Source organism: Salvelinus fontinalis, unplaced genomic scaffold (assembly GCF_029448725.1).
Source record: "Salvelinus fontinalis isolate EN_2023a unplaced genomic scaffold, ASM2944872v1 scaffold_0535, whole genome shotgun sequence".
Lineage (NCBI taxonomy): Eukaryota > Metazoa > Chordata > Actinopteri > Salmoniformes > Salmonidae > Salvelinus > Salvelinus fontinalis.
In genome coordinates this window covers 115,322-132,691 of record NW_026600744.1, presented here as the reverse complement: position 1 = coordinate 132,691, position 17,370 = coordinate 115,322, and the positions used below count along the sequence as shown (strand labels likewise).

Here is a 17,370-nt window from a genome sequence, read left to right as displayed (position 1 = left end):
ACACCACCTGGAAGATTAGCAATGGGTTTCATCTTCTTTGTCGAGCATCGCCACAACCAGAGAATGAAGCCTTACTAATGTCGCTGAAGACTGCAGCAGAATGAGTTCAGGCAGGTGAGAGAGGGACGCTCAGGGAGGTTAATTAACTTTGGTGATCGTCCCCATTCCCTCAGTGTGCATTACCTTTCAAATGGAGACACATGCACACAGTGACACGCACGCAGGAACACACACACACATACACACACACACACTCCCTCTCAGTGTTCATTACCTTTGAATGGAGCCACACACTGACAGTGGTAATTGCCAGGCTGGTCAATGCAAGTGGCTCCGTTCTTGCAGGGAGAAGAGGCACACTCGTCAATGTCGAACTCACACCCAGCGCCTTTGATACAAACAACAACATAAACAAATAAATCAGTCATGTTTTTAGGGGTCAGTGAGACTAGTAGCAGGTCTGCGTCCCAAATGGCACCCTATTCCATATAAAGTGCACTACTTTTGACCAGAGGCATATGGGTCCAAAAGCAGTGCACTATGAAGGGATCAAGGTGCCATTTGGGACGCATCCCAGGACAGTTAATAACCTCTTCGGTCGGACACAGGAAACAGGATCTAATGAGATCATGGAACAGTAACTAACTGTGTATCTTCTGTCTTCACTCCTCATCAGTTAGTCAGAGAACACCACAATGACTGCATCCCAAATGGTATCCTATTCCTTATACGGCGCACTACCAGGGTCCAGCACTATGTAGGGAACAGGGTGCCGTTTGGGACGCTGCCGACGTGTGATGTGCTTTGTCCAGACTACAGGCATGTAAACATCACTTTACTCATTCTTCTCCCCCGGGGTTGGCAGATCTATTTCATCTAGGTGGTGGTGTTCCACCCATAGGTGTTCCACCCATAGGAATCTATTTCTATTGTTCCACCGCTGCCTAGCAACACTAGAGTTCAAAACACAGACTGTAGTTGCCAGTGTACCTAAGCAGCACGTTGTTGAAGACGTACACTGGAAAACAATCAAACTCCACAGACATCTTTGTTTGTAGACTATACCGCCCACAGACACAAACTTCTGTGTGAAGGATTTTCTTGGTGAAAACTGGAAGCATCTACCAGTGAGGCTATGGTAGAGCACGAATATGGCAATGCGGATTAGAGTGAAGAGCCTACTATAGTTTGCTAAGATAAAGCTACAGGATTCATATTCAGTAGGTTATATTGTCAATGCTTGTTTAGTTCAGTATGCACTAATGAAGTAAAATTCAGTAAGTTAGATACACTGACCAGTAAAGCCGGGTTGACAGACACATTCATAGCCATTGGCCAGGTCCAAACACGTGCTATTGTGTCGGCATGGCCCTGACAGACACTCATCAATGTTGATTTCACAGTAGTCACCTGTAGGGAAAGACAAAATGAAAGAGATAGGAACAGTTTCATGAACATTCCCATTCCTACCAATTATAAACCAAGTGTTAAAAAGAATCGCCTTTTCAAGTGAAATCTTAAAAGCCTCCGAGCTATCCACCTTCTGAACTAAAACTAAAAGAGAGAAACTCAGTTCAAGACGGGTTACTAAAATATGGATCCCTTGATTTGCATATATTCATCAAGTTAACTCAGACAATTTCCTAACAATTCAGATTGAAATGAACTGAGAAATAGAGAGACCTCTCGTCTGACATTGGATAAATGATCCCTTATGTTTTCAATATGACCTTACATGACCCAGCACAGTCCCAAATGGCACCCTATTCCCTTATAGTGCACTACTTTAACCAGAGCAGTGATAAGCTTACCGGGTCTCTGGTCAAACATAATGCACTATAAGGGAATAGGGTGCCATTTGAGACGCAGGCCCAGTGTATTGAACATAATGAACATTGACATAGTTATAATGGTTGTACACCTCTCGCACAGGACAGCATTAATTTACATGCATATAGGAATATTAGCATAGCTAATTACACAGTGGATTGCTATAGGCTGTCAAGTTATATTGCTTTAATTTACTTTGCTTGACTTCACGTCGTAAAACAGACCTCAACAAAGGTGTTGGTGGTGTTTCTGTTATTGAACTGCTACGTGATCACAACTAGTGTTGTGTTCCCACAATAAGTTGGGTGAATTTTGGCCCATTCCTCCTGACAGAGCTGGTGTAACTAAGTCAGGTGTTTAGGCCTCCTTGCTCGGCACACGCATTTTCAGTTCTGCCCACAAATTTTCAATAGGATTGAGGTCAGGGCTTTGTGATGGCCACTCCAATACCTTGACTTTGTTGTCCTTAAGACATTTTGCCACAACTTTGGAAGTATGCTTGGGGTCATGTCCATTTCGAAGACCCCTTTGTGACCAAGCTATAACTTCCTGACTGATGTCTTGAGATGTTGCTTCAATATATCCACATAATGTTCCTGCCTCATGATGCCATCTATTTTGTGAAGTGCACCAGTCCCTCCTGCAGCAAAGCACCCTCACAACTTGATGCTGCCATCCCCATGCTTCACGGTTGGGATGTTGTTCTTCAGCTTGCAAGCATCCCACTTTTTCCTCCAAACATAACGATGGTCATTATGGCCAAACAGTTCTTTTTATGTTTCATCAGACCAGAGGACATTTCTCCAAAAAGTACGATCTTTGTCCACATGTGCAGTTGCAAACAGCAGTCTGTTTTTTTTAATGGCGGTTTTGGAGCAGTGGCTCTTTCCTTGCTGAGTGTCCTTAAAGGTTATGTCGAGATAGGAGTCGTTTTACTGTGGACATAGATACTTTTGTACCTGTTTCCTACAGCATCTTCACAAGGTCCTTTGCTGTTGTCCTGGGATTTATTTGCACTTTTTGCAGCAAAGTACTTTCATCTCTAGAAGACAGAATGTGTCTCCTTCCTGAGTGGTATGATGTGGCAGGGTCTACAGTCAATCACGGATTACAAAAAGAAAACCAGCCCCGTCGCGGACCAGGATGTCTTGCTCCCAGACAGGCTAAATAACTTTTTTGCTCGCTTTGAGGACAATACAGTGCCACTGACACGGCCCGCTACCAAAACCTGCGGGCTCTCCTTCACTGCAGCCGAGGTGAGTAAAACATTTAAACGTGTTAACCCTCGCAGGGCTGCAGGCCCAGACGGCATTTCAAGCCGCGTCCTCAGAGCATGCGCAGACCAGCTGGCTGGTGTGTTTACGGACATATTCAATCAATCCTTATCCCAGTCTGCTGTTCCCACATGCTTCAAGAGAGCCACCATTGGTTCCTGTTCCCAAGAAAGCTAAGGTAACTGAGCTAAACGACTACCGCCCCATAGCTCTCACTTCCGTCATCATGAAGTGCATTGAGAGACTATTCAAGGACCATATCACCTCCACCCTACCGGACACCCTAGACCCACTCCAATTTGCTTACCGACCCAATAGGTCCACAGACGACGCAATCGCAACCACACTGCACACTGCCCTAACCCATCTGGACAAGAGGAATACCTATGTGAGAATGCTGTTCATCGACTACAGCTCAGCATTTAACACCATAGTACCCTCCAAACTCGTCATCAAGCTCGAGACCCTGGGTCTCGACACCGCCCTGTGCAACTGGGTCCTGGACTTCCTGACGGGCCGCCCCCAGGTGGTGAGGGTAGGTAACAACATCTCCACCCCGCTGATCCTCAACAATGGGGCCCCACAAGGGTGCGTTCTGAGCCCTCTCCTGTACTCCCTGTTCACCCACGACTGCGTGGCCATGCACGCCTCCAACTCAATCATCAAGTTTGCGGACGACGCTACAGTGGTAGGCTTGATTACCAACAACGACGAGACGGCCTACAGGGAGGAGGTGAGGGCCCTCGGAGTGTGGTGTCAGGAAAATAACCTCACACTCACGTCAACAAAACAAAGGAGATGATTGTGGACTTCAGGAAACAGCAGAGGGAGCACCCCCCTATCCACATCGATGGGACAGTAGTGGAGAAGGTGGAAAGTTTTAAATTCCTCGGTGTACACATCACGGACAAACTGAATTGGTCCACCCACACAGACAGCGTTGTGAAGAAGGCGCAGCAGCGCCTCTTCAACCTCAGGAGGCTGAAGAAATTCGGCTTGTCACCAAAAGCACTCACAAACTTTTACAGATGCACAATCGAGAGCATCCTGTCGGGCTGTATTACCGCCTGGTACGGCAACTGCTCCGCCCACAACCGTAAGGCTCTCCAGAGGGTAGTGAGGTCTGCACAACGCATCACCGGGGGCAAACTACCTGCCCTCCAGGACACCTACACCACCCGATGTCACAGGAAGGCCATAAAGATCATCAAGGACAACAACCACCCAAGCCACTGCCTGTTCACCCCGCTATCATCCAGAAGGCGAGGTCAGTACAGGTGCATCAAATCAGGAACCGAGAGACTGAAAAACAGCTTCTATCTCAAGGCCATCAGACTGTTAAACAGCCACCACTAACATTTAGTGGCCGCTGCCAACATACTGACTCAACTCCAGCCACTTTAATAATGGGAATTGATGGAAATTATGTAAAAATTTACCACTAGCCACTTTAAACAATGCCACTTAATATAATGTTTACATACCCTACATTACTCATCTCATATGTATATACTGTACTCTATACCATCTACTGCATCTTGCCTATGCCGTTCTGTACCATCACTCATTCATATATCTTTATGTACATATTCTTTATCCCTTTACACTTGTGTGTATAAGGTAGTAGTTGTGGAATTGTTAGGTTAGATTACTTGTTGGTTATTTTTTATTTATTTATTTTATTTAACCTTTATTTAACCAGGTAGGCAAATTGAGAACACGTTCTCATTTACAATTGCGACCTGGCCAAGATAAAGCAAAGCAGTTCGACACATACAACAACACATAGTTACACATGGAGTAAAACAAACATATAGTCAATAATACAGTGAAAAAAATAAGTCTATATACAATGTGAGCAAGTGAGGTGAGATAAGGGAGGTGAAGGCAAACAGATATATGTATAAATAAATAAAAATATAAAAAGGCCATGGAGGCGAAGTGAGTACAACACAGCAAGTAAAATAAAAACTAAAAAAAACACTGGAATGGTTGGTTTGCAGTGGAAGAAAGTGCAAAGTAGAGACAGAAATAATGGGGTGCAAAGGAGCAAAATAAATTAATAAATAAATACAGTAGGTAAAGAGGTAGTTGTTTGGGCTAAATTGTAGATGGGTTATGTACAGGTGCAGTAATCTATGAGCTGCTCTGACAGCTGGTGCTTAAAGCTAGTGAGGGAGATAGGTGTTTCCAGTTTCAGAGATTTTTGTAGTTCGTTCCAGTCATTGGCAGCAGAGAACTGGAAGGAGAGGCGTCCAAAGGAAGAATTGGTTTTGGGGGTGACTAGAGAGATATACCTGCTGGAGCGCGTGCTACAGGTAGGTGCTGCTATGGTGACCAGCGAGCTGAGATAAGGGGGGACTTTAACTAGCAGGGTCTTGTAGATGACCTGGAACCAGTGGGTTTGGCGACGAGTATGAAGCGAGGGCCAGCCAACGAGAGTGTACAGGTCGCAGTGGTGGGTAGTATATGGGGCTTTGGTGACAAAACGGATGGCACTGTGATAGACTGCATCCAATTTATTGAGTAGGGTTTTGGAGGCTATTTTGTAAATGACATCACCGAAGTCGAGGATTGGTAGGATGGTCAGTTTTACAAGGGTATGTTTGGCAGCATGAGTAAAGGATGCTTTGTTGCGGAATAGGAAGCCAATTCTAGATTTGACTTTGGATTGGAGATGTTTGATGTGAGTCTGGAAGGAGAGTTTACAGTCTAACCAGACACCTAGGTATTTGTAGTTGTCCACATATTCTAAGTCAGAGCCGTCCAAAGTAGTGATGTTGGACAGGCGGGCAGGAGCAGGCAGCGATCAGTTGAAGAGCATGCATTTGGTTTTACTTGTATTTAAGAGCAGTTGGAGGCCACGGAAGGAGAGTTGTATGGCATTGAAGCTCGCCTGGAGGGTTGTTAACACAGTGTCAAAAGAAGGGCCAGAAGTATACAGAATAGTGTCGTCTGCGTAGAGGTGGATCAGAGAATCACCAGCAGCAAGAGCGACATCATTGATGTAAACAGAGAAGAGAGTCGGTCCAAGAATTGAACCCTGTGGCACCCCCATAGAGACTGCCAGAGGCCCGGACAACAGACCCTCCGATTTGACACACTGAACTCGATCAGAGAAGTAGTTGGTGAACCAGGCGAGGCAATCATTAGAGAAACCAATTACTGCATTGTCGGAACTAGAAGCACAAGCATTTCGCTACGCTCGCATTAACATCTGCTAACCATGTGTATGTGACAAATAAAATTTGATTTGATTTGCTGCGTGGTCCCATGGTGTTTGTACTTGCGTACTATTGTTTGTACAGATGAAAGTGGTACCTTCAGGCGTTTGGAAATTGCTCCTGAGGTTGAACCAGACTTGTGGAGGTCTACAAATCTTTTCTGAGGTCTTGGCTGATTTCTTTTGATTTTCCCATGATGTCAAGCAAAGTGGCACTGAGTTTGAAGGTAGGCCTTGAAATTTATCCACAGGTATACCTCCAATTGACTCAAATTATTTCAATTAGCTTATCAGAAGCTTCTAAAGCCATGACATAATTTTCTGGAATTTTCCAAGCTGTTTAAAGGCACAGTCAACTTAGTGTATAAAATCTTCTGACGCACTGGAATTGTGATACAGTGAATTATATGTGAAATAATCTGTCTGTAAACAATTTTTGGAAAAATTACTTGTGTCATGCACAAAGTAGATGTCCTAACCGACTTGCCAAAACTATAGTTTGTTAACAAGAAATGTGTGTAGTGGTTGAAAAACGAGTTTTAATGACTCCAAACTAAGTGGATGTAAAACTTAAGACTTCAACTGTACATAGTGCATTACATCATATACAGCCTCCCAAAGGAGGGTACAGTGGTTCCTCCTTTAAAAGTTGCAAACTTGCCTCGCGGGACATAGAGGTACCCAGCGTCACAGCTTCATTGCTTCAGACACGGCTTCATTGCACTCATTTTGCATTTGGGTCCCAAGGTTTTTATATTACCAATCATATCGAGTGGTTCAAATGACGAATTTTGACGCGAGCCACCCTTGCCTTGTGTCGTTCTTCAACAAAGATGGCTGACAAAACGTTACGGTGGAACCAGATGTAAGTTGTTATAATGTCATAACGAGTCAAGCAAAAAATGTACAATTGAGAGGAATATGTTAGTTAATTTAGAGACAAACGTTATACGTATTTTTTTGTCATAAAGTATCTCTCCAGGAACAGGGTTGGAGTTAAAACCTACAGGAGGGTATCTCTCCAGGAACAGGGTTGGAGTTAAAACCTACAGGAGGGTCTCTCTCCAGGAACAGGGTTGGAGGGAAAACCTACAGGAGGGTTTCTCTCCAGGAACAGGGTTGGAGTTAACCTACAGGAGGGTTTCTCTCCAGGAACAGGGTTGGAGTTAAAACCTACAGGAGGGTTTCTCTCCAGGAACAGGGTTGGATTTAACCTACAGGAGGGTATCTCACCAGGAACAGGGTTTGAGTTAAAACCTACAGGAGGGTTTCTCTCCAGGAACAGGTTTGGAGTTAAAACCTACAGGAGGGTTTCTCTCCAGGAACAGGTTTGGAGTGTAAACCTACAGGAGGGTTTCTCTCCAGGAACAGGTTTGGAGTTAAAACCTACAGGAGGGTTTCTCTCCAGGAACAGGGTTGGAGTTAAAACCTACAGGAGGGTTTCTCTCCAGGAACAGGTTTGGAGTTAAAACCTACAGGAGGGTTTCTCTCCAGGAACAGGGTTGGAGTTAAAACCTACAGGAGGGTTTCTCTCCAGGAACAGGTTTGGAGTGTAAACCTACAGGAGGGTATCTCTCCAGGAACAGGTTTGGAGTTAAAACCTACAGGAGGGTATCTCTCCAGGAACAGGGTTGGAGTGAAAACCTACAGGAGGGCTTCTCTCCAAGAACAGGGTTGGAGAGCCCTGTTCTATATCTTACATCTTAGAAACATACTTTAAGATAAGGTATTTAAAATGATTTATAAGGGGTTTAAGTATTGATGATGTTTTGGTCCCAGATCTATTTGTGCTGCCTTGTCAACTCCTACAGTCAACGTCCTGTGATGTCACATATTATATGTTTGTCATGACAACAACCATAAGGGGTAGAGCACAAATGTACGTGTGTGTGGTGTGTGTGTGGTGTGTGTGTTGTGTGTGTGTGAGTTGTGTGGTGTGTGTGTGAGTTGTGTGGTGTGTGTTGTGTGAGTTGTGTGGTGTGAGTTGTGTGGTGTGAGTTGTGTGGTGTGAGTGTGTGTGTGTGTGTTGTGTTGTGTTGTGGTGTGTGTGTGTGTGTGGTGTGAGTTGTGTGGTGTGTGTGTACCTGTGACTCCGATTGGGCATAAGCAGCTGAATGCGTTGAGCTCATCAGAGCAGGAAGCTCCGTTGTGGCAGGGCTGGCTCAGACACTCGTTTACCTCCACCTCACAGTTATAACCTGGAAAGACAGGAGAGGTTCACTGCATGAAGGTCAACACATGCATAGTCTACAGTCGTGGCCAAAAGTTTTGAGAATGACACAAATATTAATTTTCACAAAGTCTGCTGCCTCAGTTTGTATGTTGGCAATTTGCATATACTCCAGAATGTTATGAAGAGTGATCAGATGAATTACAATTAATTGCAACGTCCCTCTTTGCCATGCAAATTAACTGAATCCCCAAAAAACATTTCCACTGCATTTCAGCCCTGCCACAAAAGGACCAGCTGACATCATGTCAGTGATTCTCTCGTTAACACAGGTGTGAGTGTTGACGAGGACAAGGCTGGAGATCACTCTGTCATGCTGAATGAGTTTCAAATAACAGACTGGAAGCTTCAAAAGGAGGGTGGTGCTTGGAATCATTGTTCCTCCTCTGTCAGCCATGGTTACCTGCAAGGAAACACGTGCCGTCATCATTGCTTTGCGCAAAAAGGGCTTCACATGCAAGGATATTGCTGCCAGTAAGATTACACCTAAATCAACCATTTATCGGATCATCAAGAACTTCAAGGAGAGCGGTTCAATTGTTGTGAAGAAGGCTTCAGGGCACCCAAGAAAGTCCAGCAAGCGCCAGGACCGTCTCCTAAAGTTGATTCAGCTGCGGGATCGGGGCACTACCAGTACTGAGCTTGCTCAGGAATGGCAGCAGGCAGGTGTGAGTGCATCTGCATGCACAGTGAGTCGAAGACTTTAGGAGGATGGCCTGGTGTCAAGAAGGGCAGCAAAGAAGCCACTTCTCTCCAGGAAAAACATCAGGGACAGACTGATATTCTGCAAAAGGTACAGGGATTGGACTGCTGAGGACTGGGGTAAAGTCATTTTCTCTGATGAATCCCCTTTCCGATTGTTTGGGGCATCCGGAAAAAAAGCTTGTCCGGAGAAGACAAGGTGAGCGCTACCATCAATCCTGTGTCATGCCAACAGTAAAGCATCCTGAGACCATTCATGTGTGGGGTTGCTTCTCAGCCAAGGGAGTGGGCTCACTCAAAATTTTGCCTAAGAACACAGCCATGAATAAAGAATGGTACCAACACATCCTCAGAAAGCAACTTCTCCCAACCATCCAGGAACAGGTTGGTAACGAACAATGCCTTTTCCAGCATGATGGAGCACCTTGCCATAAGGCAAAAGTGATAACTAAGTGGCTCGGGAAACAAAACATCAATATTTTGGGTCCATGGCCAGGAAACTCTCCAGACCTTAATCCCATTGAGAATTTGTGGTCAATCCTCAAGAGGCAGGTGGACAAACAAAAACCCACAAATTCGGACAAACTCCAAGCATTGATTATGCAAGAATGGGCTGCCATCAGTCAGGATGTGGCCCAGAAGTTAATTGACAGCATGCCAGGGCAGATTGCAGAGGTCTTGAAAAAGAAGGGTCAACACTGCCAATATTGACTCTTTGCATCAACTTCATGTAATTGTCAATAAAAGCCTTTGACACTTATGAAATGCTTGTAATTATACTTCAGTATTCAATAGAAACATCTAAAGACACTGAAGCAGCAAACTTTGTGGAAATTAATATTTGTGTCATTCTCAAAACTTTGCCACGACTGTACATACCGACGCACGCACACACTCTGCACACACACAGACACACTCACTCACACACACACTCCACGCAGACATACACATTGACACATAATAACAGGCCCCCTTTAATAAAATAAGCTTCCTTAAGGAATGAGGAGAAGAACGGGGAGAGGAAGGGAGGATAGGTAGGGGGAAGTGGAAGTGGAGAGAGGTAGGGGGGACATGTGCCGTGTCAAAGAGAAGTGTGTTATGGAACTGTACGATACTGAGAGAAGAGGAACTGAATGATACTGAGAGAAGAGGAACTGTACGATACTGAGAGAAGAGGAACTGTACGATACTGAGAGAAGAGGAACTGAACGATACTGAGAGAAGAGGAACTGTACGATACTGAGAGAAGAGGAACTGAACGATACTGAGAGAAGAGGAACTGTACGATACTGAGAGAAGAGGAACTGAATGATACTGAGAGAAGAGGAACTGAATGATACTGAGAGAAGAGGAACTGAATGATACTGAGAGAAGAGGAACTGAATGATACTGAGAGAAGAGGAACTGAATGATACTGAGAGAAGAGGAACTGTACGATACTGAGAGAAGAGGAACTGAACGATACTGAGAGAAGAGGAACTGAATGATACTGAGAGAAGAGGAACTGTACGATACTGAGAGAAGAGGAACTGAATGATACTGAGAGAAGAGGAACTGAATGATACTGAGAGAAGAGGAACTGTACGATACTGAGAGAAGAGGAACTGTACGATACTGAGAGAAGAGGAACTGAACGATACTGAGAGAAGAGGAACTGTACGATACTGAGAGAAGAGGAACTGTACGATACTGAGAGAAGAGGAACTGAATGATACTGAGAGAAGAGGAACTGTACGATACTGAGAGAAGAGGAACTGAACGATACTGAGAGAAGAGGAACTGAATGATACTGAGAGAAGAGGAACTGAACGATACTGAGAGAAGAGGCACTGAATGATACTGAGAGAAGAGGAACTGAATGATACGGAGAGAAGAGGAACTGAATGATACTGAGAGAAGAGGAACTGAATGATACTGAGAGAAGAGGAACTGAACGATACTGAGAGAAGAGGAACTGAATGATACGGAGAGAAGAGGAACTGAATGATACTGAGAGAAGAGGAACTGAATGATACTGAGAGAAGAGGAACTGTACGATACTGAGAGAAGAGGAACTGAATGATACTGAGAGAAGAGGAACTGAATGATACTGAGAGAAGAGGAACTGAATGATACTGAGAGAAGAGGAACTGAATGATACTGAGAGAAGAGGAACTGAACGATACTGAGAGAAGAGGAACTGAATGATACTGAGAGAAGAGGAACTGAATGATACTGAGAGAAGAGGAACTGAATGATACTGAGAGAAGAGGAACTGAATGATACTGAGAGAAGAGGAACTGAATGATACTGAGAGAAGAGGCACTGAATGATAGTGAGAGAAGAGGCACTGAATGATAGTGAGAGAAGAGGCACTGAATGATAGTGAGAGAAGAGGAACTGTACGATACTGAGAGAAGAGGAACTGTACGATACTGAGAGAAGAGGCACTGAATGATACTGAGAGAAGAGTGTAATGGAACTGCTGTATGACATCCCATCTCGAAGGTAAATAAGTGTTTAACAATACCAACCTACATATGGAGGCTCAAGGTCTTTGACACCAAAAGACCAAACGTCGATGGAATTACGAGCAAAGGGGAAATTGCCCTGACATCCCCTGTTGATAACGTAGCTACTCACCAATGAATCCAGGTGCACAGAAACAATTGTAGCCGTTGACGGTGTCTTTGCAAATACTTAGAACACCGCACGGCTTCTCGTCACAGTCATCTATGTTCACCTCGCAGAATTGTCCCGTTAAACCTGAATGAAGAAGAGACGAATGAGACCCTCTGAATTAAGGGCTGGAATTATGAGGGAATCATTTTGAGAACGTAAGAATGTTTTTTTTTTTTTGTTAAAATCCAAGAATGTTATACTGGCAATTCACAGAGTGACTTTATCCCAATTCCAAACACCTCTTTATCAAACATTACTCATCGCTCTGGGATGCTATTGGCTCCCTAACCCACTAACAAAACTTTTCATTGGCTCTGATGAAATGGTTAACATAATAACACACCTTGTTATTGGCTCCCATCAACTGGTTAACTTGACTCACTAACACACCTGATTCAATTGGTCAACTACTAATGTTATCAATTCAATCAGGTGTTCTTATTTCAGTAGGAAATAAGTGGGGCAGCCGGAGGTACTGGAGGAGAGGTTTAGGAAACACTGCATTCATATTTCTCATTTTAGTATTCAGTCATCCTAAATGCAGGGACAAGACCCTGAAATAAATATAAACATTACCACAGGTTTCAGTAACTAGGAGCCAATGTCTTACAGGGCAACGCACAGGCCAAGCACGCACAAACACCCCATTAAAATCACATGCCCTGTTTCTTTGTTCCTGGTGATTAGCTTACCGGGTAAACAATGGCACTTGAATCCTCTCGGTAGATCCACACACTTTGATCCGTGATGACACAGCCCATCGACGCAGTGACCTATGGGGATTTTGCACAGCCGCCCCATGTACCCGTGTTGGCAGACGCATTTGAAGCCGTTCGGCAGCTCTTCACAGAACAGGGTCCCCTCCGGGTCACAGGGATTCAACACACACTGGTTCACGGGTGCAGAGCAGTCATCGGCTCCCCATCCTGTATGCATTGGGGTTTGGATCAAAGAGCTGATTGATGTCTGTGTGTTGAATAGCAGCTGTGTTCTGTGTTCTATTCTTCTACCCACACCCCTTCTGACACAGAGGCTTGGATTGTCATTTCTCAACATGATCCTGTCATTGTAAGACGTTTTTCTTTTATGATTTCTTCTTTACATATGTTATGTTTTTCTTAGTTAGATAGAGGCCCTTAGGCAGTGTAAATACTAGGAAATAGGATTTGATAGGGTCCCTTAGACAGTGGAAATAGGATTTGATAGAGACCCTCAGACAGTGGAAATAGGATTTGATAGAGACCCTTAGACAGTGGCAATGGGATTTAATAGAGACCCTTAGACAGTGGAAATAGGATTTGATAGAGTCCCTTAGACAGTGGAAATAGGATTTGATAGAGACCATCAGACAGTGGAAATAGGATTTGATAGAGTCCCTCAGACAGTGGAAATTCTGTACTAGGAAATAGGATTTGATAGGGGCCCTCAGACAGTGGAAATAGGATTTGATAGAGACCATCAGACAGTGGAAATAGGATTTGATAGGGGCCCTTAGACAGTGGAAATAGGATTTGATAGAGACACTTAGACAGTGGAAATAGGATTTGATAGAGTGCCTTAGACAGTGGAAATAGGATTTGATAGAGACCATCAGACAGTGGAAATTCTGTACTAGGAAATAGGATTTGATAGGGGCCCTTAGACAGTGGAAATACTAGGAAATAGAGGCCCTTAGACAGTGGAAACACTAGGAAATATAGGCCCTTAGACAGTGGAAAAACTAGGAAATAGGATTTGTAAATATAGTCCAACCACCAACCTACATTTAGGTATTGAGGGGTGTTTGTGTTTTCCTACAATTATAATTAGACACTCATTCAAGTAATGCATAGCTTTGGTCGACTACTCTCTATTATGATCCAGTGGATGTTATTTAAATTAGGTTTGGTTTGGTAATAACAGAGTGCACACAGAGTAATCAATAACAATAACATAGCCTCTTTGCCGGCGTCCCAAATGACACCCTATTCCCTAGACTACTTTTGACCAGAGCCACATGGGGCCATTTAGGACGCAGCCTTTTACTACCGATTTAAAAAAAGGGATTATTGTAGAATAAACAACAAAAACAACCGGAGGGTCTTAATGAATAAATTGCTTAACAATGATTGTGTACAAAGATGGAGGCATAATACTAATTTGACTTCAATGGATTTCAGATATAAGATCTTAATTTGACCACGCTGTTGCAGGACATTTTAAACTAGGTGTTTTGTGGTTTAATGTAACTTCAGCAGAGCCAGATAACGATATATCAACAGGATTAAATCACCCAGATGCAGGTCTTTTGGTACCTACTTCAGAGAAAATGGTTCTAATGGGTTAGAGGGATACGAGGTTGTAGATGGAACAAAGGAAGTCCTTCTGAAGAAAGGGTTTTAAAAAAGAACCAGAAGGATTTCTACAGGGGCCAGTCAGCAGCATTTCTGGTTCTAGGTAGGACCTTGTTTCTCAGAGTAACCTGTAGTTTACAGTATATGATAAGGAGACAGACTTTACCTGGTGGACAAGTGCAGTGAACCACTCCGGCAAAGATATAACAGGTGCCACCATTTTTGCATTTTGTTCTATCCCCTGACGCACATTCAATAACAGGTGTAGAGCAGTTTTTACCTTGAAAAGTCAAACAAAAACATTTTCAGAAGGACAAATACAATAAAACCACTGTGCACAACCAATATCCCATCAGTATTCTGACAGTATTCATGGAGACTAAATGACTGCAGTACTGTGTATCTGCTGTCTACATTCTGCCATTTACATCACAGGGAGGGGAGACTAAATGACTGCAGTACTGTGTATCTGCTCATTTGAAAATTAGCTGAATGTAAAGGTTTGAATGTCAAATATGTAGTCGACTGTCTCCGTCTCAGGGAGAAGAGTGTACAGTATGTGTTCATTTGAAATGAAGCTGAATTCATGTGTTATTATCACAGCTTTACTGTCGCGTGAGATTTTAAACAAAGTTATTCCAAAATATCATCAATATGTATCTTGCCCCACGAGAGGAAACAACATCCTGGACCATGTGTACACAAACATCTGTGACAACACCGTCCCCGCACCCACTTCGGCCACTTGCTACAAGGAGACCACCATCGCCCCAGTGCCCAGAAAAACAGCTTTGAGAGGTTGGTCATGGCCCACGTCAAGGCCAGCATACCAGGCACACTGAACCCATTCCAATGTGCCTACCGCTCCAACAGATCCATTTAAGATGCCATTTCCATCGCTATTCAAACAGCTCTAACACATCTGAACAACAGGAACACCTATGTGAGAATGCTGTTCATTGACTACAGTTCAGCATTCAACACTATTGTTCCTTCCAGGCTCGACAACAAGCTCAGAGCCCTGGGTCTGGAGACCACCCTCTGTAACTGGGTCCTGGACTTCCTGACGGGCAGACCACAGGCCAGGAGGATTGGCAACAACACCTCTTCCACACTGACTCTTAACACAGAGGTCACTCCAGGGGCCCTCTGTTGTACTCCCTGTTCACCCACGACTGTGTGGCTTTGCACAACACCAATACCATCATTTAGTTTAATGATTGTAGGCCTGATAACCAACAGCGATGAGTCAGCCTGTTGGGAGGATGTAAGTGAACTGGCATTGTGGTGCCAGGACAAAAAACTCTATCTCAACATAAGGAGAAAAAAAGGAGATAATTGTGGACTTCAGTAAGCAGAGGAGGGAACACGTCCCGATCCACATCAAACAGGACTGCAGTAGAGAGAGTCAGCAGTTTTAAGTTATTCTGCGTCCACATCACCGAGGACTTGACATGGACCAACAACACCACCACTCTTGTCAAGAGGGCGCGTTAGTGCTCTACTTCTTGTGGCGACAAAATACATTTTGCATGCCACCCCGGGTCCTCTCCAAATACTACCACTGCACCATCGAGAGCGTCCTGACCGTTTGCATCATGGCCTTGTACGGAAATTGCTCCGTCCACATCCGCAAGTACATCACTGGGGCCGTGTTCCCACCCATTCAAGACATCTACTTGAAACATCAGGGATTTTTCTGACATTGAAATTGTTGGTAAAAAAATCCCATTATTAACATTTTTACAATATATTTTTTAGAATACAACCTGCACTGACTCTCCACACCTCAGCACACATGCACTCAATTGCTGCTACCAGACTGCTAAATACTGCACAATTTAACCACTTGCCCACCAAAACGTGTAAATATTGGACTATAAATTGTGCCTTCCTGTATTATACTTATGCTAAAAATGTTTGTTTTTTTATTCTACTGAGCCATTTACTTTACGTTCATATTCTTATCTTATATTATTTCTTATTGTTGTTGCGTTGTCCAGAAGGAACCTGCTAGTAAGCATTTCATTGGACGGTGTATACCATGTGTATCCTGTACATACGTCTAATAATAAAACTGCAGAGTAAACACGAACTAGATGTAGTGTAAGTGTTGGGGTCTGGTATATGTCCGTCAGAGATCCTCCGTACTCCACACAGGATTGTAAGAGTATTAACATCTTAGTCTGAGGCCCTTTACTCTCTAGTCTCCCCCTCGGGAGCAGGAATAAAGATGGCTCTAACAGACCTGGGTTCAAAAAGTATTTGAAATATTTAAAATACTTGGCACTCCAGGCAGACTAGAGAAAAAAAGTCAGATGGGCGGGATTTACAGTTTAGGACTATTCTATTGGTCTGTTAAGCCAGGGACGCTCAATCAAGAATAGACAACGTGTGTGTGAAACGATTTCAAATGGTATTTGAACCCAGGACTGATCTCTAATCCCCTTCTATGCACTTCCAGTTAATATGCTCTTGAGTCAGTAAATTAGCAAACAGCTTACAGTGACAACTCTGACAATCTTTAGGCCTCTACTCCTCAAATATTATCACCATTAGGTTGACGGGTTGATTTAAAGTGCTGTTTTTTAACCCACAGACATGATCAGAATACTGAAGACATGTGTGGTTATTACAGACCATATGCAGTGAGGGACGGTTTACCGGACATAGATTATTTATGATTTAATAAGAATGATAACATTCATCTCTTACCAACAAACCCCACTGGGCAGATGCATCCATAGTCGGCAACCAGGTCAACACATGTGGAATTGTTGGCGCAGAATCCATAGACACATTCATCATAGTTGATTTCACAGTTCAGCCCCTCAAACCCTATATCAGGAGGAGATGACATCTCACTATCACATACAGTAGGAGATAACATCACACTAACACATACAGTAGGAGATGACATCTCACTAACACATACAGTAGGTGATAACATCTCACTAACACATACAGTAGGTGATAACATCTCACTATCACATACAGTAGGAGATAACATCTCACTAACACATACAGTAGGTGATAACATCTCACTATCACATACAGTAGGAGATAACATCTCACTATGACATACAGTAGGAGATGACATCTCACTAACACATACAG

General features: G+C 43.7%; 1 protein-coding gene across 1 annotated transcript in view; it reads right to left on the bottom strand.

The window, feature by feature from the left end:
* Positions 1-274: 274 nt before the first annotated feature.
* The window catches only part of LOC129846420 (protein eyes shut homolog), a gene marked incomplete at its 3' end in the record, with an annotated part of 30,931 nt that continues 13,835 nt past the window's right edge, over positions 275-17,370 (bottom strand). The window contains exons 3-9 of the mRNA XM_055914348.1: positions 16,969-17,091; positions 14,420-14,533; positions 12,613-12,846; positions 11,882-12,004; positions 8,412-8,525; positions 1,297-1,410; positions 275-388 (exon numbers count right to left, since the gene is read on the bottom strand). Coding sequence (XP_055770323.1) covers positions 275-388; positions 1,297-1,410; positions 8,412-8,525; positions 11,882-12,004; positions 12,613-12,846; positions 14,420-14,533; positions 16,969-17,091 — 936 coding nt within the window. The remainder of the gene's footprint in view (positions 389-1,296; positions 1,411-8,411; positions 8,526-11,881; positions 12,005-12,612; positions 12,847-14,419; positions 14,534-16,968; positions 17,092-17,370) is intronic.